The sequence below is a fragment of the Bicyclus anynana genome, chromosome 8, assembly GCF_947172395.1.
Source record: "Bicyclus anynana chromosome 8, ilBicAnyn1.1, whole genome shotgun sequence".
Lineage (NCBI taxonomy): Eukaryota > Metazoa > Arthropoda > Insecta > Lepidoptera > Nymphalidae > Bicyclus > Bicyclus anynana.
In genome coordinates, this window is record NC_069090.1 from 15208733 (window position 1) to 15233912 (window position 25180).

General features: G+C 36.7%; 4 protein-coding genes across 4 annotated transcripts in view; 2 read left to right on the forward strand and 2 right to left on the reverse strand.

Annotated features, from left to right (window-relative positions):
- Window positions 1–4873, reverse strand: part of LOC112053166 (TBC1 domain family member whacked) — a 22676-nt gene extending 17803 nt beyond the window's left edge. Inside the window, exon 1 of the mRNA XM_024092486.2 lies at window positions 4351–4873. Within this exon, the coding sequence (XP_023948254.1) occupies window positions 4351–4484 (134 nt within the window). The 5' untranslated portion in view covers window positions 4485–4873. The remainder of the gene's footprint in view (window positions 1–4350) is intronic.
- LOC112053158 (inositol oxygenase-like) overlaps window positions 1–25180 on the reverse strand; it is a 200511-nt gene that overhangs the window by 88102 nt on the left and 87229 nt on the right. The window lies entirely within an intron of this gene.
- LOC112053167 (39S ribosomal protein L18, mitochondrial) lies at window positions 8026–9110 on the forward strand. Its single transcript, XM_024092488.2, has 2 exons — window positions 8026–8375; window positions 8713–9110. Exons 1-2 carry the CDS (start codon window positions 8209–8211, stop codon window positions 9062–9064), a joined length of 519 nt encoding a protein of 172 aa, XP_023948256.1. The 5' UTR covers window positions 8026–8208; the 3' UTR covers window positions 9065–9110.
- Window positions 10704–23258, forward strand: LOC112053153 (uncharacterized). The gene is made up of 5 exons (XM_052883311.1): window positions 10704–11199; window positions 12640–12774; window positions 13230–13539; window positions 14847–15017; window positions 15258–23258. Exons 1-5 carry the CDS (start codon window positions 10896–10898, stop codon window positions 16540–16542), a joined length of 2205 nt encoding a protein of 734 aa, XP_052739271.1. The 5' UTR covers window positions 10704–10895; the 3' UTR covers window positions 16543–23258.

Below are 25180 nucleotides of genomic sequence, written 5' to 3' on the forward strand. Positions count from 1 at the left end.
AGTCCAGTGGATATGACCTCACCTGCACCTACAACTTTTCAGTTGTGTGCATTTTAAGAATTTAAATATCACGTGTCTCAATCGTTGAAGGAAAACATCGTGAGGAAACCTGCATACCAGAGAATTTTCTTAATTATCTGTGTGTGAAGTCTGCCAATCTGCATTGGACCAGCGTGGTGGACTATCTCTCATTCTGAGAGGAGACTCGAGCTCAGCAGTGAGCCGAATATGGGTTGATAACGATACTACCAAATGAAAATAAAACCTGATTTGAGTGATATACGTCATAGTAGACCAGTCATGTGGCGTGTCAATTAAATGACACTTAATAAGGTTAGTCATCGCAACAACCATCAACACGTAGCTATGACATTGGTCAATTAAAATGATTAAATTTAAACAGATTTCATTTTGATTGCCACAAAGGATAAATTTTGTTTGTGTTTTTTATTTTGTTCGCCCAGTACTGGGCATGAGGCTATCTACCTTACACGAGAGGAGATATGGAGTTAACACCCACCATGCTGCGCTGATACCGATAGGATGCGTTTGCCAGCAGGCCTTGGCTGATTATGTTCTTTTTTTATTCTTTACAAGTTAGCCTTTGATTACAATCTCATCTCATGGTAAGTGATGTTGCAATCTCAGATGGAAAAGGGCTAACTTGTTAGGAGGAGGATGAAAATCCAAATTGCTTGGCGGTACGTCTTTGTCGGTACGGTGGTAACTAGCCACAGCCGAAGCTTCCCACCAGCCAGACCTAGACCAATTAAGAAAATCTCAATCGGCCCAGCCGGGGATCGAACCCAGGACCTCAGTTTTGTAAATCCACCGCGCATACCACTGCGCCACGGAGGCCGTGGGCACTGCCAACCCATCCCCCCCCCTCGCTATATATAGCAGACTTCACACATGCAGATAATTAAGAACATTCTCTGGTATGCATGTTTCCTTTGTTTTTGAGACATGTGATATTTAAACTAAAAAATTGGAGTTGTGTATGCCCCGGACCGGATTCGAAAACATACCCTCCTAAATCAGAGGCAGAAGTTATATCCACTGGACGACCACAGCTCAAAATTGTAAACCTGCCCCAGGATTTGAACCTAGCACCTCGAGTCCCAAAGCCACATAGGCTAACCATTTAACTAATAAAATGGTACCTATTAGAGCTTTCATAATATCAATTATCAATGTTAATGAAGTGAATTTAAAAGTATCTAAGTCAGTAGTTATATGAAGGTTAATGTAGCAATTAGGTATGCACGCAAAACTGTTGGAATATTGCAACAGCGGGGAAGTTGTGAAACCAACTAATAAAAAACCTAAAAAAAAACGCTTAACATTCATAGACACAGTTACTTGTTTCCCTGTTTTGTGACAGAGAGTAATATATTAAATAAAAACAGGCATTTGTGGAAGTTCATTAGGTATAATGAATGATTTCTTTTATTTTTACATCGTCCGAGAAGTAAAACAATGGGTATAATGAATGATTTTTTTACACCCAATCACATGGCCAAGTGCGGATAAGCCCAGAAGGATTTTTAAGAATGTAATTTTTTTTTTAAATACCAACTGTTGAGTATCTCTCTGGCTCTTCTCAGCACAACCTGTCTTCCGAACTGGTGGTAGAGTCTTTACAAATAGTATAAATAATAACTTGTGTAGTATATGTCAACAACATAGGCTGTTAATAGAATAGTCTATAGATACAAGCCTCGGACAAGACTACTCTAACTAAGTAAATACAGTGTTCAACCCAGAGGAAGTAATTAACCGAGTGATCAACGAAAGTAACGCCTGCTTCTATTCAATGATCAACGAATCATCAGAGAGTATGCAAACATCACAACTTGTAAACTAGGCCTACTTGAAATGAATGAATTTTGATTTGATTTGATTTATTTTACTATTATCCAAAAAAACTGAGAATCAAAGCAGCAATGCCACACAAACCTAATAAATCTTTATGTATTGTTTAATAAATAAAACTGGAAAGCATTCAGAGGTGTCAACTTTACAATGTCTGTTTGCTCTGATCTATTAAACCACTCAACAGACTTTGATGTATATATTGCAGATAGACTCAGCCGGAGCATAATAAAAGCTTTGTTTTATCAAGATCAGATGTATCTTGTTTACGCAGACAGTTATGGGTGTCAACTAGTTTTAAAATAAATTTATGAAATAATTTTGATGTAAAAAAGGGAGTACATATTGATATAATATAACAACAAAATTTTTTGTAGTCTACATATGCCTGATGAAAAGCAATGATGAGTCTAGAATGGCACACCCTTGCCTAGAAAGTGCCTATTCACTCTTGTCTTGATAGTGTTTAGATTGTAGATGGCAGGAAGCATAGATGCCAGATAATGTTTATAATGTATCTATAATCCTATAATCCTCATAATTGTGTCATAATAATCCATAATTCATTACTTCCACTTGCAATAAAGTATAAAGCATAATCAGTAGGTCTTTGTAAAGTAACCTTCAGACTGCATACACAATTAGAGCAACATGAAAGACTATAATTGGCCGGGTCTTACATTCTAATTGAGCTAACGTAGCACCTTCTCACCAATTTTAATTTTTGAATTTTAAGCATCTATTGTGAATGATAACTGTAAAAATTACTGTATAATGTATAATTACTGTGTCGTGAAAGTTTTCTACGTAGAGAGAGTGCACTTAAAATGTTATAACTTATATTATACAGCTTTTAGAAGTGGTTTTGGCTGCATGTATGATTTCAAAAGATTATTCATTAGGAACAAAGTTTTTTGTTTGAATTTTGAGACGTATTAATATTATTAGATAATGGTGATAATGATTGGTAAAAAAACTTCAAATTAAAGTTACGAGGGTTCCAAATGCATCTTGGTAGGAGCCCACAACAAACTGAGCCAGGGTTTATTTTTTTGTTTATCACAAACTTTACAAATTTATCTAGAACTAAGTAATTTATAGATTGTATAGGCTAGGCAGTATTATTGCATCTATAAATAACAGCAGGATCTTTAAAAATTTAGATCCTTATAAAGTAGTGAGTATCCAGTAAATAAATAAATAAATGGGGTTTTATTTTAAAACCCACTTTGGTATACATAAGTTATGAGTTTGATATGTTTACAGTATGTCCCGCTGTTCGAAGTGTTGCCTGAGTAGACCTCCTCCAGCTGAATATCCAGTAGTATTTATATATATAAATACAAGTTTAGTTTGAAGTTGTCAGACCTTGATAACATTCATACACACAAAAAGGCTGTTTATCTAGGTGTTTGCTCTAGACAAATAACTTCAATGGTACAAATTCTTTAAAGATCTTTTAGACGTCTTCTAGTGTATTAAAAAATTGTAAGATATTATATGTATCTTACAATTTTTAGTACACTAGGAGATGCCTGCAACTTCGTCTGCCCTTAGACCTCCATAATCTGTCTGTTTTACAAAATCCGTTCTTAGCAGACATCTACTAACTATTAACTAGCTGACTGCTAGTATAGCTTACACACACTTTGTATAGCTTTGTATGTCAAGTAATTTTTGGGATAACATTATGATCTTTTGCATTTATTATGTACTTATAGAAGAAGATAGCAGACACCATGAGGTTTCACTTGCATAGTACCTGGTCTGGGGTATATGGGGATAAAATATAGCCTATCTTAGAGAGGGATGATGTAGGATTCTAATGGTGAAAGAATTTTTTAAATAGGTCCAGTAGTTTCAGATTATATTTAATGCAAACAAACAATCAAATCATTCCTCTTTGTAATATTTGTATAAATATATATTTCATTGTAAAAACTTTATATATTTTACTTCAGTTTTGAGGTAATGGATGTGAGTCTAGGATTTCATGATTCGTAATCAATTAGATTCGATAATGGATCAACAATAAGACATTATTTGAAGATTTTCTTTTAAAAGTAATTTAGATGGTTAGATTAACCCTGCAGTGCAGACTACTTCAGTATTTTAGTCCAGTACGAACAATTTTTGGACCTAAATCCAAAAACTTTTTGTAGTCAACTAAAATACTAAAGTAGTCCAATACTTTAGTCTAAGTGATTTATTTCAATGTGAAATTAGCCATACGGGGTTTTAAAGGACACAAGCTACAAATTATTTCCTTTTCAAATTACTACTAGGAAACAAAGTATGCATTTTCTGATAAGAATTTGCATATATTTAACATTGCTACATTAAGTGGGATTTGAACTTGGATCTTTTGGATATTAATCTTCCTTCTGAACAACTGTCACTGAGAAGAGTATTATATTTGTTTATTAAGCTGTCTTAATCTACTAACTCCATAAACATAAGGTGCAAACTACTTACGGTTCAGGACTATACTGTGCACCGCCGAAAAAGCCATGTCTGTCAGGCTGCGTAGTCACTGATGAGCATATAGAGGCGTTATCCTGCTCACTTCGCTCGCCCCCAGCGCTTTTGACGCTCTTTTGCAGCGACATTTTACCACGAATGCCACTGTGTTATCACTTGTTCCGTACCATCGGTCACAACAACAAACACTACACCAGATGTGCAAAGTGGGCGTGCGAAATTTATTACAAAACAAGCACTAAAGTCACACACAACCCTTCCGGATGTTGACGCCCGAGGCCCGTGGGCAAATCGTAATTCAGATATGCCTACAACTTCGATAAATCCCTTTTGCCTTTGCAAGAAATCATAACTTGAACATAGTTAGCGAAACAAAACGTGCTAAAAATGACAAAACAATTTATGTAAATTGTATCGAAACTAAAACATTGCTTGTGGCCCAGACTCTAAAGCACAGAGTGAAATAAATATTTATTAGAATCCAGAATTTTAGGAAATATGACTGAAAAAAGAAAAAAGATTACACTGTCAGTAGGTTATTCGTTTGTGGTTATTTGTTTATGGTTAAAACCACAGATCAATAGGGGGAAAAATACAGATGAAAAAATACTTCTTTTAAGTTATAACCCTTAGATACATAGATAATAGAGGATATGTGACAAGTAATTATTTTTGAGACTTCCGGTAACCATGTTTGGTCTCTAAATTGAGGCTGACTAGGCTAGGGCTAGGCTAGGGCTGTTTTATCGATAATAATTAAGCACTCGATATAAAATTATACAAAATATTATGTTTACTAAAATGAAACATTTTAAATTCTATCTTACATTATTATAATATAAAATTCCATACAATTGATTTTCTCATTAAAGTGTTTTGTATTTAACACAGATTAATCAATAATATACAGATGGAGCGTACGGAACATTACGGTGTCGTACCCGCTACGAATATGAAATTCAAAAATGAATACGTTCTCTTGTCAGTACGATACGAACCGAAATCAGTAATTTTCAATATTAATCAAGAAAAATGGCGTTAATTGTTTCTAAATATTTTAAAAACTAAAGAAATAAGATGGAGTATTTTTTTATTGATTATTATATCAATTTACGTAATTGTTTTTATATGCAAATGTAAAGGAGACGCGTGACTTTTGTTTTTTTTTTATGGGTTGCACGCACGCAGTTTGTAAAGACTCTGGTTACTCTGTGGTATTTAATAAACATTGTATAGTACAAATTTAAACTATACAATGTTTTGTATTGGCACTCACGAACGTTGGCCTGTGTTTATGTCTTGATTGTGTAACGATTACTATCTGATGAATATGATGTTGTCTTAGACTACCAGCCTAATACTAAACCAAGGCAATAGGAAACAAAAATCGTAATTCATCAAAAAAAATTATTTATAGAAGTTGCAAAACTTACAATTTTTGATACAACGTTATACGTACGTTTTGATTTACCAAAAAATTTATTTTCCCAGAGACAGTGGGATGAGCCGCTCTGCAGACTGGTAAGAGAGGAACTTATTAGTACCTCCTCCAACTCTGCGGAGCGTGCCCGTTTGCTGGCTGTGGGAGAATGGGAATCGGGGCTTTGGCTACAAGCAATTCCTTCGTCCAGCACTGGTACCTTGTTGGACGACACAACATTCCGTATCGCCACCTGCCTTCGCTTAGGCGCTCCGTGTGTTTCTCCGCATCGCTGTATCTGTGGAGAGCTAGTCGATATACTCGGACACCACGGTCTTTCTTGCAGTAGGAGCACTGGCCGTATTCCGCGGCACGCTAGCCTGAACGACATCATACGTCGTGCTCTTGTCACCGCCGGCGTGCCAGCCGTTTTGGAACCTAACGGTTTGGCGCGTGACGATGGTAAGAGACCAGACGGCATGTCTTTGATGCCATGGAAGATGGGTAGGCCTTTGGTGTGGGACGCGACTTGCGTAGACACCCTTGCGCCTTCACATCTTCCTGGCACGATGGGATGTGCGGGCGCTGCTGCTGCATCAGCATCGCCTGAGCCTTTAGATATAATTTAAATTTAGTATATTTTCTTTTTAATTTTTATAATATGTAGTTATAGATTTTTAGGTACGTAGTTTTGATATTATTGTAAAACTTTATAAAATTGAATAAACATTAGACGTTATACGTTATACATAACAAAATTGACACTTTTTTATAAATGGTCTTTTAAAATTTGATTATCGTTCTACTAGACAATTTTTTTTTTAAATATTTTTTTTTGAGACGTTGTTACAAGAAAATTTTAGTTTTTAGATATGTTTTTGACAATACAATACAATACTAATTATATTCCATTTTGGGAAACAGCATTGTCATGACTCTCTAATAACAGATTAAGGTTCACTTCTTGCAAGGGTTGTCTTACTTGTTGCTCAGGTGATAAATTCTGCAATAGGTAATTTTTATTCTTTGGTTACATCTACTAAAATATTACTATAAAGGCAACATTAGTATTTATATGAGTAGGTACATAAAGCAACCAACCAGCAAAATCTTTTTTTCAAATTTGTGAATGATATCTTTCTCTTACACTATTGGACACAATAAAAAAAATTATATAAATAAATGTTAAAATTTGAATTTGCTATTATACAGATATTTTAAAATGAGGGAATTCCTATATTATCACAAACAAGAATAAATACTATTAAAAAGGATTCTCACCGGCATAGATGGGCAGGCATTGTCTTTGAGGCGCGGAAAGCATAATGTTAAATTAATGTAATCCTTCTTAAAATGATCACTACATATGCAGCTGTATCGTGATGGAAATTAGGCCTGTTAATGCTGTTTAACCATTTTTGTCTTAAATCATGATTTTTTGGAAATCTGAAAAATATAAAATAACTATACATATAGAACATAAAATAATGTATTAATTTATACGTTTTCGCTTATTTCGGTGATATAGCGAAACAAATCAATTGTTCACTATTCATCGATAATGTAAACAATACTTTCCCAACACTACGTATACGGTCAAACCAAAACTTGTGAAATAATTCAATTCTTTAAAGGATTGCCCATAAAACCACCTATTGTAAAACTTTGAATTAGTCAATGGGCCTAATTAAAAAAAATACCTTTAAAATACTCAATATCAACAGAAAAATCAAAGATTTTAATACTTACTTGTGAAATGTAATTCCCGCTAGTTTTGTTTGGGTTTTGTTGGTGCAGGCAACAACTACACACTTCACTATTGTATAATATTTAATTTATTTTGCGATTCACAAGCTTATTGGTTATTATTTCCGTAATATTTCGAATAATACGGAACCGGAACCACAACAATAGCCATTTTTGGTCACCAAAAACAAAAGATAATTTGGTCACAACTGACATAATTGATGCTGTCATGTAAAATATGTCTAACCTCTTTACGCAATGGCTAAAAAAATATCTATCTCGCTCGATTAAGGTAGCTTTCTTTAAGTTAGAGAGGTTACGAAAAAATTTTGTTTATTCTTTAAAAAATTAAATCCTTGACCAAATTTGACGTAAAATGCCACAGATCCATTATATATAGGTGTCAAAGTATTCAATGTACTCTATGGTCCTCACAGACGACGACCCTAATCATAACTACTGTTAATCTGTGATAAAACCCAAATTAAATTTAATTAAATACTCTTTGTCATAACCTTAAACTTATCAAAAGCAAAACAAAAGTCAAAAACCATTCAAAAAGCAAAAACATTAAAATTAGTGAAAAAACTACAGTTAATGAATTGTTACATAATAATTTTAAAAATAATCGTCAAGTGAGAAAGCAATACCTAAATCGAGTTTCCCATTTACGATAAAAATTACAAATGTTTCCATTTGTAGATAAAAGTATTGTCCCAAAATTTGTGAGGTTTAACTGCACTGCCTCAGGTATATTTGTAAATAGAAATCCAAGGAATTTGGAGCGTATGCGAATAGCTCGCAAACCAGATGGTTACCACTTAGAGAAACCTGGTCGCAAGTTTTGGCACAAGTAAGAATTTCTTTATTGTTATTGCTTGATGAACTGGTACTGCTAAATACATCTCTCTAGTACATGTTGTAAGGTCCTAGATTTGGATATGAAGAAATTCACTGCATTCTGGAGCTGGTGGTGTTATATCTTTGCTGTTTATTAACATCTTAGTGGTTTTTGCAAAGTAAAAACTTGCCAATTTGTGTTGGGGCAGCCCATGATCTCTTGTACAAATTAGGGACATATTATAAAGCTTGAGAGTATCATAATATTGAAATTTAACTTGTATGGCAAAAAAAAACAATCACACTGCTTATATTTGGCTATTTTACTAAAATACTTTGTTTTTTTACAGACTCTTATTAACAACCACAAACAGAACAGTAAAAGCTGAAGTAGTCCATTTTGTCAATGGCCCAGTTATTGACGCAAAAACTTCAGAGAAAGCACTTCGGAACCAGCTCTACAGTATTACAGATACAAGTGCCTATATGAACCTTGGAAGAGTGTTTGCCCAAAGATGCTTGGAATGTGGCATCATGGAAATGTATTGTGATATAGAACCAGTAAAAGGAGGAAAGGTTGAAAAGTTTCTAGATGAAGTTGTTAAAGGAGGAATTAAGCTGCAAGAAATGGAGGTTTATAAGAAGCCTGAACCGTGGGATATGCTTAGACCAGAAAAGCCATGGGAAGTTACTGAAGAATAAAGTTTGTTTATACTAGTCAATATTAGAGATTATATGGTACAGAAAATGTTTTTTTTTTCTGAACACTGTTTCAAGCCTTATAATATTTAGGTTTTTTTAATATAGTTTACATAGCTTTGAATATTTTTTATGGGGCTCACACAATCTATAACCATGCTTTTAAGTAATATTTTAATATAATACTGTTAAATTGATATAAGTCTGTTTTTTAATGATTTTTGAGATGCAATTTACACAGACTAATTGCCTATGGACTAGTATCACACCTAAATTCATGAAAAAAATTGTTGTTTTGATGGGAACTCTGATCAATAATATTATAATACAAATAAAAATATTTTGTGTCTTTACACTATATATAGATATACGACACAACTATAAATTCAAATAGTAATATACACACTAATAAAAATTTAACAATCACATTGTTTTGTCTTGTTACTCAAAATATTCAATTACTTGATCGATGTTTTGTTAACTGGCTAAAGAATCGATTCTTTTTACAGTGTTTTTATTAACGTTGATCAACTTTGAAAGTAGGGATAAAGTTTATCTATTTCGTCTGACGCAGATTAATATATTCATGATTTTAAAGAAAGCTACACTTCAAATTATAATTTTGATTATCTTTCTTTTTAATTTACCTATAACTTCGACCATTAATTCCTCTATGACCTACAAAAATAAACCGTACCTAAAGTTGTAATATTTTGGCTTAGACCATTAATAACAGGACCTGTCTCGCTAACCGTTATGATACCCTTCTGGCAAAGATCAAAAATCAATGATCTAACGCATTTATAAAAACTGTTGCTATAGAATCGATGTTTCATTGTTGTGATCGATTTCGTCGTGTAAAGAGCTCCCTTAATATGCCTGGTTGTGTATTGGAATGGCATAAAAAATGGCCAAAAATTTGTAGTATAATAAAAGATGGAGTAACGTTTCATTGTATTTCTACCTTAATTTTATCAAATTTGTAAAAAAACAATTTCTAAAAATAATCGATTTTTTTTTACGGAACCGCAAAAAAATCGATCAAGTAATCGAATGTTCTATGTATATATTCTGTGGATAGTGCGATGTGTTCTTTAGTCCGTGTAAAAATTACACGTGTGTGTATTTCGAGTCAAGTTTATAGTTGTGTGTATTGTATGGACACAGAATATATTTATTAGTGTTAAATATTTTCGATATGTGAGTTTACCTCGTCCCCCTCAAAAAACGACAGACTTTTGTTGGTGAATTTGGGTGCGAAACAGGTCCATAGTCTAAATAGTCAAAGACCGTATCCGTACCCTATCTATCAGTTTCAATTCGTTTGTATTAGTCTGTGTTATTGTTGATTGTGAACGCATCTTTTGAATAATATTTAATCTGGTTTCCGTAACTAAAAATATCAAAGGAATAACTTTATAATTATTTTCATGTTAATACTTGATAAAATCTCTAAAGAAACTAAATCAAAATGTAACTTATTTTTATTTAGTAAAAATAAAACTGTTTGTTGAAAAGTAATGAAACTTTGTTTAAAAAATTGTTTTACTTAGTTGTCAAGCAAAAATGGCGGAAAACATGATGGCGTCTTTTTCTTTTCAAACTCAGACCTACTAACAATTATACAGTTATCTCTTTCTAACTCACGATTAACGCCATTACGCAGTAGGCACGCGTATGATCAATATGTCCACGTGACCTGTCGTCTGTGCTACTGTCTGTGTCTATATTTCACCCGTACCTACTGGTCGCGTAAATGCAAATGCAAAATGTGGAAACGTTTGTGTTGGTCTAATATATTATTTTGTGGTTAGCTGTGTATTATGTTTTTACAATGCCTGCATCAATTGGCGTTAATTTACGTGTCACTGGCCACTGCAGCCAAGGCGGTAGAAAGTATATGGAAGATTTGTTTTCCGTTGCGTATCAACAAACTGAAGATGAGCGGGATTTGGAGTATGCCTTTTTTGGAATATACGACGGCCACGGCGGGGGCGAGGCCGCCGCTTTCGCGAAGGAGCATCTCATGGACTCTATAGTGAAGCAGCGTCAGTTCTGGTCGGACAATGATGAGGATGTTTTAAAAGCAATTCGAAATGGTTACATGTTGACCCACTTGAACATGTGGAAAGAAGTAGGTAAATGTCAACAATTCAGCATTTATAAAGCTACGTAAGTTTACTATAAGTTTGCGAGGACGTCTCTGCCCATTTGAACGAGCAGCGAGAGAATGTACGAAGTTTTTCGTTTGACCTTGTTGTGTCTACTAATTTTTTCTTGAGTACTTTGACATTGAATCAACAAAAGTATTCTAATGGTTGATGTTTTGTTTTTGTTAGTTATAGATAACATCTATGATTACACTCACAGGTTTTATTATTGCACAAGTTTTGGGAAATCTCCCACATTTTGCTAAAGTGAAAGCAGTTTTACCAGTTTCAGTTCTTTTTTTATTACAGAATCAAGTTACCTCTTACCAAAAACTTTAAAATATAAAGGTCAGGTATTGCAAAACATTCAGTTGGAAAATTTTTGATTCTTTCTGTTGATACATATTAATTGAAATATAATTGTGTTAATGCCTACTGTGTTTAGAACATTATAAACACAATAATATGTCAAGATCAATATTTATATTTATATGTATTATGCTTTCTCACACAAACTACTTTACAGAACTTGATGAAACTAAAGTAATGTGACTTCAACAACATAATTTTTAAAACAAATGTATTTACAAATATTTGTATTTCCATAATAAATTCAAGTTTGGTAAAACCTCATTATCTGTAAACTACACAGACATAAAGTAAACTGAATGCCACCATATCATAATACCCCCTACAAAGAAAGAAGGTCTATTTTTAATTGTTTAATTTGAGTATATTGGTATTTAGTCATTTCCATATATTTTTACATTATATTTATATTATAATCATTCAGTGTAACTATAGCATATGATGGTGAAGGAATAACATCGTAAGGAAAACCTGCATACCAGAGAATTTTCTTAATTCTCTGCGTGTGTGAAGTCTGCCAATCCGCATTGGGCCAGCTTGGTGGACTATTGGCCTAACCCCTCTCATTATGAGAGGAGACTCGAGCTCAGCAGTGAGCCAAATATTGGTTGATAAGAATAGCATATGAGGTCTATGGCAATAAATGGGGCCCCATAAAGACTTTAACATTAATTTTTAGACTATGAGTGTGGCATTTTGCCAGCCCTCCTACCCACTATGTATACCACTGTTTTTATTGTTATTTGTAAACTGAATTTCTTTTCACTAATTAAACAATTTTTGAAACATGGCCAACATTCCCCTAAATCCTCCATCCAACCAAAAAGCCTATATTGGGAATAGGTACAACAATAGCATAGCGTGCGAGAATAGATCCCAAGGCTATGAATCTGGTCTTTTAACCATGGACATTCAGACACAAATACCGTAATTACACAAAAAATTTAATTATTTAACTATTTTCCTAAATTATAAATGCAGTGAAACCATTAATATAAATTAGGGCAAAATTTTAATAGACATTTATTTAAATGAGTAAAATTTCTCATGGTTTTACAGAGAATTGGCCAAAAACTGTGACAGGTTTGCCGAGCACGGCTGGAACTACAGCCAGTGTTGCATTTATACGGAGAGGCAAAATATACATTGGCCATGTTGGGGATTCTGCTATTGTGCTGGGTTACCAAAAGGATGGTAAGTAAAACCTATCTCTCACTATCCTTTACATAAATAAGACCGGTCGGTCGGTTGTAACATAATAATATATTATCAATTATTATAATTGATAAATATTCAATCACAAAATGGAGGTGTTGAGAGATTTGTAAGCTGCTGTTCGAACAGCAGATAACAAATCTCTCTCTTCAGAAGTTAAAATGGTAATGTCGGGTAGATTCCAATACACGCTTGTATATAGCGCAGCATGCGTAAATCGTGTTCTATACTTGAAAGCCGCTACTGTAAGGTGAAAAAGCCAATCTTATGAAATGTAAACTCCATTATTTATAAAATTAATATATATTGTATATTATTTATTTAAATTCTAAAATTGATGCATAATTAATAATTATACCTTTTTATTATTCATACAAAATGCAAGAAACTCAGATGAAAGTGAAACACTTCAAAAGCTTCAATTTTTAATTTAGATTCAGAAGAATGGGCCGCAAAACCTTTGACTTCGGACCATAAGCCCGAGTCAACAGCAGAGATTGAACGCATACAGCGATGCGGCGGCAAGGTCATATCCAAGGCTGGGGTGCCCCGTGTTGTGTGGAACAGACCCCGTCCGGGTCACAAAGGACCCATCAAAAAGACGACCCCCATGGATGAGATACCCTTTCTGGCAGTGGCTCGGTCACTAGGTGACCTGTGGAGCTACAACCCGCAGAATGATGAATTTATTGTCAGCCCTGACCCTGATGTTGGGGTGCTGACTATTGACCCTACCAAGTTTAGGTAAGTGGTGGTTAAAATAACAGGCCTGCAGGCCTAATGATTCACACTACAATGTAACTCGTGAAGAGAAAAAGACATAGATTTTCTTTTTAATTTATTTATTCGACTAATAGTGACTGAACTGGCCATATCGCTCATTCTTTTGTTCCACTGCAACAAAAAAGAGATGGATATATCCTGTTCAGAGCTATTAGTCAATAATATGTTGTTTCGTCTTCATGAAATATGTCGTGGAATAGTAGCCTTAAGAGCACAGACAGAAGAAGTTCAACCACTCTAGCCACTGTTACATATCTATTTTCTGTCTCCAATATGCTAGTTGACACTTTTTTTAAATGTTCTTAAATAGTTCTACTAGATTAAAAAAAAAAATTCATATATTTTTAAATGTGATTACATGAAACTTTTAGTTTTTAAATATGTTTTTAACAATATGAACCAAAACGCCTGTCGGCCATGGTGGTCTATATTTCAACTGTTTCATGACGTCACTATAACAAATCCCTTACAAACAGAGCCTTTGTTAACAATTAATTTGACGTTTAGTATATCAAGTAACATTGTGATATCACAAAATGGACGACAGCATTTTTGACGTTGGGAAAATTTTAAAAATACCTACATGATTTTTAAATTAGGTAAATTTTAAATCCTTACCTTTTATTATATATATTTTGGACCCTTCTTCTTATTATATATATTTTGGACCCTTCTTCTATGTAGTATGCGAACATTAGAAATGTATGAAAGTACCACTTCTGATTGATAGGCTGATCACGGGACCTATCAATAACAAATGCCATTAAAGGTTTATTTGAGCCAAACATGTTGAATGCACTGAACAAAGAGTATTAATTAATTCAGTTCCAGTATAGGAACTGAATTTTAAATTAAAAAAAAAAAATTATTTCAAGTAAAAAAAAAATCAAAATAATAAGAATGTACAAATGTACAAATGAAAAACAAAAATTAACAAAAAAAGTTAATTAGCATGGCCTTCAATGGAAGGTCAGCTACACATGCCATGTAGTACCCACAAGCAATTTGCTTAAAGCTGTTGCAACTGATTGCACAATAGTAATGAATTTAAAAAAAAAAAAAAAATCAAGTAAGGCTCAGTTTACAAGCAGAAATGTCAGTTGACTATTTGTAAGGTTCTGCTGAGAAGAGCCGACAAGAATCCTTGAACCTGTGAAGAAAACCCTTTCTAACTCTTTACGGAAACAAGTCGCGCCAGTGATTTAATCGAATAGTTGCTTGTTTAGTATATTTTTAGTGATTTTTATGGTAATGTGACGTTTTCGCAGGTGCCTTATTTTCGGCACGGACGGCTTGTGGAACATGATGTCTCCGGAGGGAGCCGTGGCCCTGGTGCAGGCCACGGAGAAGCACAACGAGGCGGCGCTGGTGGGCGGCGGCACGCAGCCGCGCGACTGGCTCAACCCCTCCAAGAGCTTGGTGGACCACGCGCTCGAGAGGTATTTTGTCCCTTTATCTACACTAATATATAAAGCTGAACAGTTTGTTTGAATAAAATATTGATTAAATAGCTACCACACTTTAAGATAGGAGTTTGTAGGCTGGCTGCTGCTGGTGACGTACCACACACTGTGCTGTTGTAACTTCACCGTGGACAGAGTCGCTGGGGTTGGCTAGAACGTAATTTATTGCAATAAAACATTTCAATGTGATGTTAGATAGTCACTTCGAATTTCCAGATGGTCGAACACGCGCATGCGCGCCGACAACACGTCCGTGGTGACGCTCATGCTGGACCCGCCCGGTCCGCCGCGCGCCACCGTGCTGCGCTCCCGCACCGCGCACAAGCCGCCCGCGCCCGTGCCCGCCGCCGCGCCCGCTTCCGCGCCCTCGCCCGCCGCCGCGCCCGCGCCGCCCGACGAGCCCGAGGACGACTCCGCCCGCCAGGTGCCGCAGAACGGCCTCACCATCATGACGCGCTACTCGGACGCGGAGAACCGGCCGCCCGCGCCGCCGCCGCCCCCCGCGCCCCCCGCGCCGCCGCCCGCCGCCGACGCGGAGCGCGCGCCGCTGCCGCCCTGCGCCTCGCTCGACGGCCGCTTCTCCGCGCCCGACGCCGCCGACGCCGACGCCATCTGCAACTACGGCAACCCCGCCGAGTCCTTCTTCATGGCGCGCCTGCTCAACCGCTCGCGCGTCGTCAACACGCTCGGCGCCGTGCACGACGAGATCCTGCACGGCGCCGCGCCCGCGCCCGCGCCGCCCGAGCGCGCGCCCCCGCCCCCGCCCGCCACCGAGCTGCCCGCGCCCGCGCCCTCCCCGCCGCCCGCGCCGCCCGCCGACGGCGGCATCCAGATCAACGAGGTGTCCTCCAGCTCGCCCGCCGACGCGCCGCCGCGCCGCCCGCGCCGTTTCCGCGCGCCGCCCGCCTCGCACGACCGCGTGCTGCGCTCGCACCACGAGCCCGAGCGCCCGCGCACGCGCCTCACCGCCACGCGCGCGCGCTCGGCGCCGCCGCCGCCCGCCGCCGCGCCCGCGCCCGCCACCGAGCCCGCGCCCGCCGCCGCGCCGCTCGAGCGCGTGGTGGTGCTGGCGCGCCGCGCCGCGCCCGAGCCCGCGCCCGACGGGCCGCGCCGCGCCACGCGCTCGCAGGCGGTGCGCGACAGTCGCGGCGCGGGAAACTGCCCCCGCGCCCCGGGGCCGGTGCGGCGGGCCCCGGCGGCGCGGGCGGAGGCCAAGGAGAACCTCGGCGTCGCTCGCCGCCGCGCGCGCGCGGGCGCCGGGCGCGCGTCGCCGCCGCCGCGCCGCGCCGGTAGCGAGCCCGAGGTGCACTCGACGACGGGCGAGCGCGCGCTGCGGTCGCGCAACGAGCCGGCGGCGCCCGAGCCGCGCGCCGGCAAGCGCGCGCGCGCCGCCGACGCGCCGCCGGCCGCCAAGCTGGCGCGGCTGGGCAAGCGCGCGTCGGGCCCGTGGGCGCCGGCGCCGGCGCTGCGCAGCCGCCTGCGCCGCCGACTCGCCAAGTAGCCGCCGCGGCCGCCGCGGCGCTCGACCAGCGAGAGATCCAAAGATGACTGCGAGGTATACGGTAGAGTTCTGTTGTTATTTAGTTGTTGTCTCGTCGTAACAATAGTACAAACGAGTAGTTCGCATAGTTAACTAGTGAAATGAAAGCGTGGACCAGCGTATATAATATTTGCCAGATATTTATTTTGTCTATATTTGTACGATCTGTCGGTGCGAGTGAAAATGTAATTTTCACGGCGTGACGTCGAACCAGAGGCTACATGGGAAGACCGCGAGCCGATACGTTTGTTGGAGTCGGTTAGCCAAAATATAAATACTATAGAATACCAAGAGTGCTTTTCATAAAAAAATAAGTAAAGTTAAGAATAGAAGATATATTCATATATGCAGAATATTTTTTGTACAGTTGTCACCAAAATAATTGTGTAAATTAAACATAAAAAAATATTTTTTTGTATGCGAGCGCATCGTAATTTTAAGAATCAGAAGTTATTCTTTTAAGAAAGGAATTATTTATGTATTTCCTAAAGCTTTATTAAGTTTGGTATTTCCATACAGACTACGTCAATTAAGTGATACATAACTATTTCACAAAGACCATTCAGGGTTGTAGAAGTTGTATCTGGTAATTCCTCATTACGAATTTCATATACCTTTAAATTGCCATAATTATTGAATAAACTCTGAAAAATAATAAAAGTTTCAAGTACTTGAGCTCATACCTATCTTGTTTTTTTCTCGGAACATAGTCTTTTTCGAAATATCGTTTAAAACAAATGTATATGTGAGCACGGACGGGACCACAACGATGACGTCACGTCCCGTCGCCATTTCGTCCGTGTCTTAGCCCCGATTGTTTATAGATAGAGACACACAGATCTACTCAGTGGCGTGCATAAAATTTGTAACTAGGGTAACCACTATAAGTAAAAATTGGAAATTCCTTGTCCAACTATTAGACTACAAGCCCTTGAAAAAAATTTAACTATGAAATGAACCAACGTGAATAACGCTTAGAAGGCTGCTACTATATCAGAAAATAACTCTGAGCACTATGCTGAAATTTCTGAGCGGTACAAGTGTGTACACGAGTTGACGGAATTTCTCAGGTACAAATGATGAATTACGACTAATTATTGATGTACGGCTTTGAGTGTTAAAGATAATTAAAAATAAATGTTGAAAAACCTAATGCTGTACTAAAGTGGTGGTGCCGGAAGTCAGTACAAAATTTTTATTCCCCGATAATGGGGATGATGACTAGGTTTGAATATATTAATTTGTATGATACATTCGGGTAAATAGGGTCAATGTTAACTAATTTATACATAAAAAGCAAAGATTGTCTGGATATTTGCAAAATAAATGAGATTATAAAATTTCAAAAACTATTAAAAATATTTTATCGTAATTAGATGAAAATTCATTCAGTTTTAGCTTCATTACATTAAATGTGACATTTTTTAATAAATGAACTATAAGCATAAACGCACAAATAACAAAGATATTAGTTATTTTGTTTGAACACGCATACAAATCTAACGATCATTACATTGCCTATGACGTCATTATTTCGAGCCATTTTGTATGGGGCGTTTTTCAGGGATCCGCGGCAGCGCCGCAAATCTGACTTTTTAAATCCCTGTAGCTCCGAAATTAATGATCGCAGATACCCTGTTCCTTTTACAAAATTACTTTACTATTAATATACTCTTAATTTATATACAATTTAAAAAACTGTCATCATGCCTATTGCAGAAGCAATTTAGGTAATTTAATACTGTACGGCATTTGTGTAATTCCTTTTGTACACATATATGGATACTTTACCCGTAAACGCCGTACATATTTCCACCCCTCTCATGCTGAGAGAGACTCGTGCTCAACAATGAGCCGAATATGGCTTAATGATGATGATGACGATGATGCTACAACAAGCTAAATGGTCTTTGTGAGATAGTATTACACCAAAGCAAATGTTTGCTTCTTTCCATTAACAAAAAATATATATAACCGTCTACAAATTGGCCTTCAATATGTTTGCAACAACATAACTCTTGGTGCTTACAATGATGTTTATACCGAATCTGTCCTTTTATTATCTGTGACCATTACCATCTCTTTTCTTTGTTATTGTCGAAGTAATGTTAGAAACATACTTTTAACACGTGACGTCAATAAAATTAATTATTTTCATCACTGATTTTATAAAACGGATTTTTTAAGGAAAGACGGCTTAAGTAGCTTTCCGAGGCATAGGATTGTAAGACGTTTATACAACTGACTTCCCAACACTGGACTTAAAGAACTTTCAAATGAACAAATGACCAAAACCATGTTAAAGTTATTAACGCCTACCTGTGGTTAATTTATTATTTTATTATGCAAATGATATAGTATATTTGCAAGTTATTTTCCAGAATTTTTTATAGATAAACTTAGTTAAATGGTTACCAATTCTTATGAACCAAAAAGATAATATTGAAAATAAACAGTACATTGAGGTACTTCTTGATGTTGTTATTTTAAGTTTTAATTTAATTCACTGTATTATTTTGCGCTAATCTACATTGGAGTAGTATGGTGGGTCTAAGCTCCATGGGCCTATGCGCTTCAGTGGTTGAAACTTGGATGATGACACTATCCTGTTGCATAATAACAATGCATATTGGACGCGTAGCGTGTTAAAAGTATGTCACCACCTTAATTATTTATTGTGATTACGGAACCATTGATTTTATAGTAATGACCAAAAGCGGTTTGTTTTACTGCACTTTGTTGTGTAATTAATTTTAATATAAAAATAAAATAATAATAATATTTAAAAAAAACCAACTCTGTTATCAAACACGATATCAAATATTATATATATTTAATAATTAATAATTAAGAGGTGTTTTTTCTTACTATATTATTATTAATATTTGTCCAAGTTTTGTACATAAATATATGTACATGTTTAAGGGAGAAATAAATAATATGTAATATACATATAATGTGCCTCATTGTTACCGACTTAACAAAAAAACATAAGAGAAAAAAACGTGTTCTTTGATAATATGAGATATTATGTATTTTTTATTGAGAGTAAATTTTATGAAGTGTAAGTTAGATAAGTAAAAGATTATATAATATAATTTGTTAAGCTATATATATATATGTTAAGGTTTTTTTTTTTAGTGAATTCCACAAAACCAAAACTCGGAGAAATATGTATGGGAGTCGTTCGAATATAGCAGGGTCCCGATTACTTTATGTACCACTTAAGACCTCATAGTGCAGTCAGGGGTCTTGCAGCTGAGATAAATAAATTTAATTATTATTAACTATTATCGTTTATTTTACTAACTAGTGCCGCCATGTTTATTTTTGCCACCAATCAGCACTGCTGTACTTCGCACTGAATGACTTGGCATCCGGTTCATATAAAGCCTCATGCGGCACAAGCCTGAAGTAAAGATACAGGGTGAAACTTTTTTTTAACTGACTTCAAAAAAAGAGGAAGTTCTTAATTCAAAGCGTATGTTTTTTTTAATTTTTTTTATGTTTGTTACCTCTTAACTTCGTCATTTATTAACCAATTTTGAAAATACATTTTTGTTGACAGAGTATACTTCCAGATGACCAATCTGGAAGTATACTCTGTCAACAAAAATGTAATTAACATTAACATTACATTTTCATGAAAATATGTTCTGTAATATTGTGTTCAAATCAAAATAAGTGAAATACGTATATCTATAAGTCGGTTAAATTTTTATTTGAAAGAGATATTTAGCGGACGGGTTCTTTGTATGCTCTGCTGCGAAGTGTTGGTTCGGTTTATGTTTGCTTTGGTTGAATTATTGCTATAATTATACGTATATTATTTACAGAAATAGGGTGGCATATTTCATCAAATAAAGTAGTGAAAAAAAGATTATTAATGCAAAGAAAGTTACATTTATTTGAGCCTTGGACGAACTTAGACTTTGTCTATTAATATTTTTTGGTACTGTAATAATAATTAAATTTATTATTTTGATTATTCAAGAGGATTGCTATTGCTGGGTAAAATCGGGTATCAATAATATAATATTAATTGGGAAACACTGCAATCATATATTTTTTTTTAATTTTAAAAAATTGCATGAGTAATGTTAATTATATTAACAAATCTTTATCGAGAACTAATGTTTAAAATTAAATTAACAAAGGTTTTTGTAAAAAATAAAATTATATATTTGGAGAGTTTTTTTATTGTAGCGGAAATTAAAAAAAATTTAATATTAATTTATTCTTAACATATCTTACGATTTTACGTAAATAATATTATTGTGTTCTGCGGTGGTTAGATTGTGTTAGGGGTTTAAATTGGGTCGTATTTTTTGCCGGTCTATGTAAAAAGGAATTGAATATTATGTAATGATTATATTGTTAAACCAAAGTTTGAGATTTTTGGGCTGTACTGACTTCATTGGCGTGCATAGATAGTGTGCCTAGGCGGTATAAACCGAATATGAACAGTTACCAATATGGAAGTAAAAGTTATAGGCTACACAGCTCTCAAAAAGATTTTTATCAGTTCTCATGATGTACAAGTAAAGTAAAAAAAAAATACTTTAATGTAACCAGCGTTTCTGTAGTTCTCTAATTGCATTCAAATATTATTTTAAAGCATTACTGAATTTTTAACCGACTTCAAAAAAGGAGGAGGTTACCAATTCGTCGGAATCTTTTTTTTATATCAATGTGACACACGATAAAACTATGTATCGGAAATGACGTGCAGGTGAAATTAAATAGTATACATATGAAAGTGTATACGTCACGGGGCACGGACGGATCGGCGACGTCCGTCCGTTCCGTCGAGTCCGTCGCCGCCCCGTTCCGTTGCGTCCGTCCCGTCGCCGCTCTGTTCCGTATGCAGCTACCTTTAAAATTGTCTTAAATACCTATATTGTTTATAGACCGGCAAAAAATATATTTAATTAAAAATCAATTTATGAAACGAGCCTACTTGAAACGGATTTTACAATTGATCGTGCATTACTAAAAATATATAGATATATACAGTTTGAGTCGTGTAGGTCTGAATTGTGTATGTAATACGAACTTTTTGGTCGAGTCATTGAAGAAGATTCCCATACAATGTTATAAAAGATCTACTATTTTTGTTCAGCAATTAAAGTCATACGACGGATGTGTTAAGTTTGCATTGTTACACAAGTATATAGCTTGACAAGATCGTTGATGACACTCCCATGGTATGCGGGCGACGGGGGGAAGGACTGCGCGGTATGAAGTCGTGCGCGCGGGGCATCGCTACCCCCCTCCCGGCCCGCGCAGACCTTCAGGAGAATTACGAACGAATTTGCCAAGCTATAGTATGCGCGAAAATTCTAATCCTCTCTGGACACGAGGCGTATGGTTGCGCAGTGTATAAAAACATACACGTACATACGCAGTTCTGTATCAGAATGGACAAGAAATTTGGCGAATACTTTACTGAAATATAAAGATGGGTCTCCACGAGCATGCATGCAATTTATTTTTAAATATCTTTGTAATCGCATTTTGAGAATGATGAATTTAGCAGTTTTTAACACTGTAAAAGTTCGAACCTAATTATAATTAATTATTCTATTTCAGTACATGTTATGGATTATGATAGTCTAGGTTCGAACTTAATAGGTACAAAAACTTATCTGTACTATGGTTTTTAAACTAACGTTTAATATAAAGATACTGCAACAATACGGAACATTCTCAACGTTTTAAATTTTGATTTTAGTTACTAATGGCGTACGCCACTATCGATGCTTTGGTATTCCGTACATTCTAAATGTTTTAAATTCCGAATTTTGTTTCTAATAGCATTAGTTTCAAATGGTAAGCTAGATTTATGCTTTGGTTTTAGTATAATCTAACGTTTTGCACTTCGAATTATATATTGAAATGGCATACACCATAGGAATCTAATGTTTTAGCTTTCAGTGCACTCAACGTTTTAAACTTCGATTTTAGTTTTGAATGGCGTACGCCACGAGCAATTTTGGTAATCCGTATATTCTTAATGTATTTAATTTCGAATTTAGTTTCCAATGGCATTAGTTTCAAATGGTACCTACGCCACGAGTAATGTTTTGGTTTTAGTATATTCTTAACGTTTTGCACTTCGAAATTAATTTTGAAATGGCGTACACCATAGGAAACTAATGTTTTAATTTTGAATGGCGTACGCCACGAGCAATGTTTTGGTATTCAGTTCATTCTCAATGTTTTAAACTTCGATTTTATATGGTAATTTCGTTGATGACACTCCCATGATATGCGGGCCACGAGGGGAAAAACTGCGCGGGAGTGAAATCGTGCGTGCGGGGAAGTGAGGCGCGTCAGTTGTGGGTTTTTAATTCATCGTCGCTACACGTCCCCCGGCCCGCTCCCGCATCGGGAGTGTTACGAACGAAGTTGCCAAGCTATAGTTTCGAATGGCGTACGCCACGTACAGTTAAGTATATGAAACTTGTTTGCTCGAGTATGTACTTGTGTCGACGTGGGAATTAAGTTGGATTGTGATGAATAATATGGTGGTTACAGTAGACTTAACAGTAGGAAAGCAAAATGGGGTAATGCTGAAACAAATTTACACCTATACATATTAAATACCTATTGAAGTAAAGTTATTATTGTAGACTTTATTTTTTGATTTAAATAAAGTTTGTATGAAAATAAAATTGTATCTTTTTTTGGAAAAATTCCTAACATTGTATGTTGTTTTACCTCAGATGGGAACGAATGTAGAAATAAGTTGACAGTACAAATGCCTAGTAGTAATATAATAAACTCTTCGTAAGCACAGCAGAAACACGTTTAATGTAGTGCGTGCGGCATAGAAAGCCGTTTACCAACACGCCATTGCTTGGTTTTATTAAAAGACCTTATTAAAAACAAATGTGACGTAAAGGGTAGCGGTAACAGTGATTGTACCATTATTTTGTGGTAGAGGAAACACCTCGAGCAGGTCCCAGGACTTGTGACCTTGAGAGTAGGTTTAAGGAATCCCTTTAAAATACATAAACAGTCACCTCCCCTACCCGACACTAAACAATTTATGATAAACAATAATTACAACACAAAACATTATTGCACAAAAGCGACTGACAGCGTGACGGTGTCTACGCTGCCTAACAAAACTGAGCTGAAGTCATCGAATACCCTTTTATACTTAATTATACCAACATAGATACCTCCCCTCTACAATAATATAAATAATGAATATTAATACCACCTGTAATCCAGGAACTTGTGACAGTAAGTCACCGTCATAATAACTGGTAGGTACAGTACTACAACTAACTAGTAACTGGTACAGTAGTAAGTAACCAAGGCAGGTACAATGATATTAGCTAATGCTAGCCTACCACCAGAATAGACATGTGTCAATTTATACAAAATATTAAATCCTAAATTGATCGATTGGGAATCGAACCCAGAATCTTTGTTTCGATCCACAGCACCATCAAATCCGAATCACAGATGGGAAAATGTTATCAATATCATGTAGTCAGATTCAATATTGAAGACGTTTCGGAACATTTTTCGGTTTTAGGTATCACCGGTTTGTTGGGGCGCGGCGGCAGGACATAACCCACATCACATCAAGGGTAGGTACTTTATGTAGGCATGTACCCGCAGCTGATTTCCGGGACGTCATAAAGGCTTCATCATCATCCATTATCATTATCTTCATCAACGTATAAACGGCCGTCCTAGGGCCAGGCTCAGCAGGCTGTCCTTTATCCAGGAGTAGGAATATGGATAGACCCATCACGCTTTTCCAACGCAGACCCGCCAGGTCTAGTTTGATAACGTTGTAGTATTTTACGATAAAATATCAGATGTGAGTTTTGCCTGGGAGGCTTTGGCCGTAACTAGCTACCACCCTACCGCCAAGCGATTTAGCGTCCCAGCGTGATGTGTAGAAACCGAAAGGGGTGTGGATTTTCATCCTCCTAACAAGCCCGCTTCCATCTTAGAGGGCTAACTTGTAGAGAATAAAAAAAAGTATGATTTGAAAATGACCGAGAGCTGGATGTAACCCCACCAACCATAGGCGTTTATAGAGGGGGTGTACCTACAACCTATAATTAATTTAAATAACTTAGGTATGTCACCGAAGCGATCTTTCATAGTTTCTCTTTCTCCTGTAATAATTGCATAATTAGTACAATATCTGCACTTTAATTATGTACTCAATTAGTGCAATATCTAACTAGCGATACGCACGGAACTAATTACTGTAACAAATTAAAACGAACCTTATTCACTTGTTTTAAAGTTTATTTAACAACAAATCTAAGGGAACTATAATTTAATAAAGGAAACTCGACTTTAAAGCGAGTTACTTTAGGTTTACTTTCGGTTGTATTTTGTGATATTAAAAACCGTAAATTGCGAGATGTACAATCTCGTAAAGTTGTAACTCTTATTATAGTGCTTGTAGGTGACCTGTCCGAACTATTCCTTATTCTCAAACCCTAACCATACAGTAGACATCATTATCAACCCATAATCGGCTCACTGCTGAGCTCGAGTCTCCTCTCAGAATGAGAGGGGTTAGGCCAATAGTCCACCACGCTGGACTAATGCGGATTAG

Excerpts from the sequence above, each read along its gene's own strand:
- LOC112053167 (XM_024092488.2), top strand. The coding sequence starts at position 8,209 with ATGTTTCCATTTGTAGATAAAAGTATTGTCCCAAAATTTGTGAGGTTT. Across the intron at positions 8,376-8,712 it reads GGTCGCAAGTTTTGGCACAA|ACTCTTATTAACAACCACAA; the intron begins GTAAGAATTTCT and ends GTTTTTTTACAG.
- LOC112053153 (XM_052883311.1), top strand. The coding sequence starts at position 10,896 with ATGCCTGCATCAATTGGCGTTAATTTACGTGTCACTGGCCACTGCAGC. Across the intron at positions 12,775-13,229 it reads GCTGGGTTACCAAAAGGATG|ATTCAGAAGAATGGGCCGCA; the intron begins GTAAGTAAAACC and ends TTTTTAATTTAG. Across the intron at positions 13,540-14,846 it reads ATTGACCCTACCAAGTTTAG|GTGCCTTATTTTCGGCACGG; the intron begins GTAAGTGGTGGT and ends ACGTTTTCGCAG.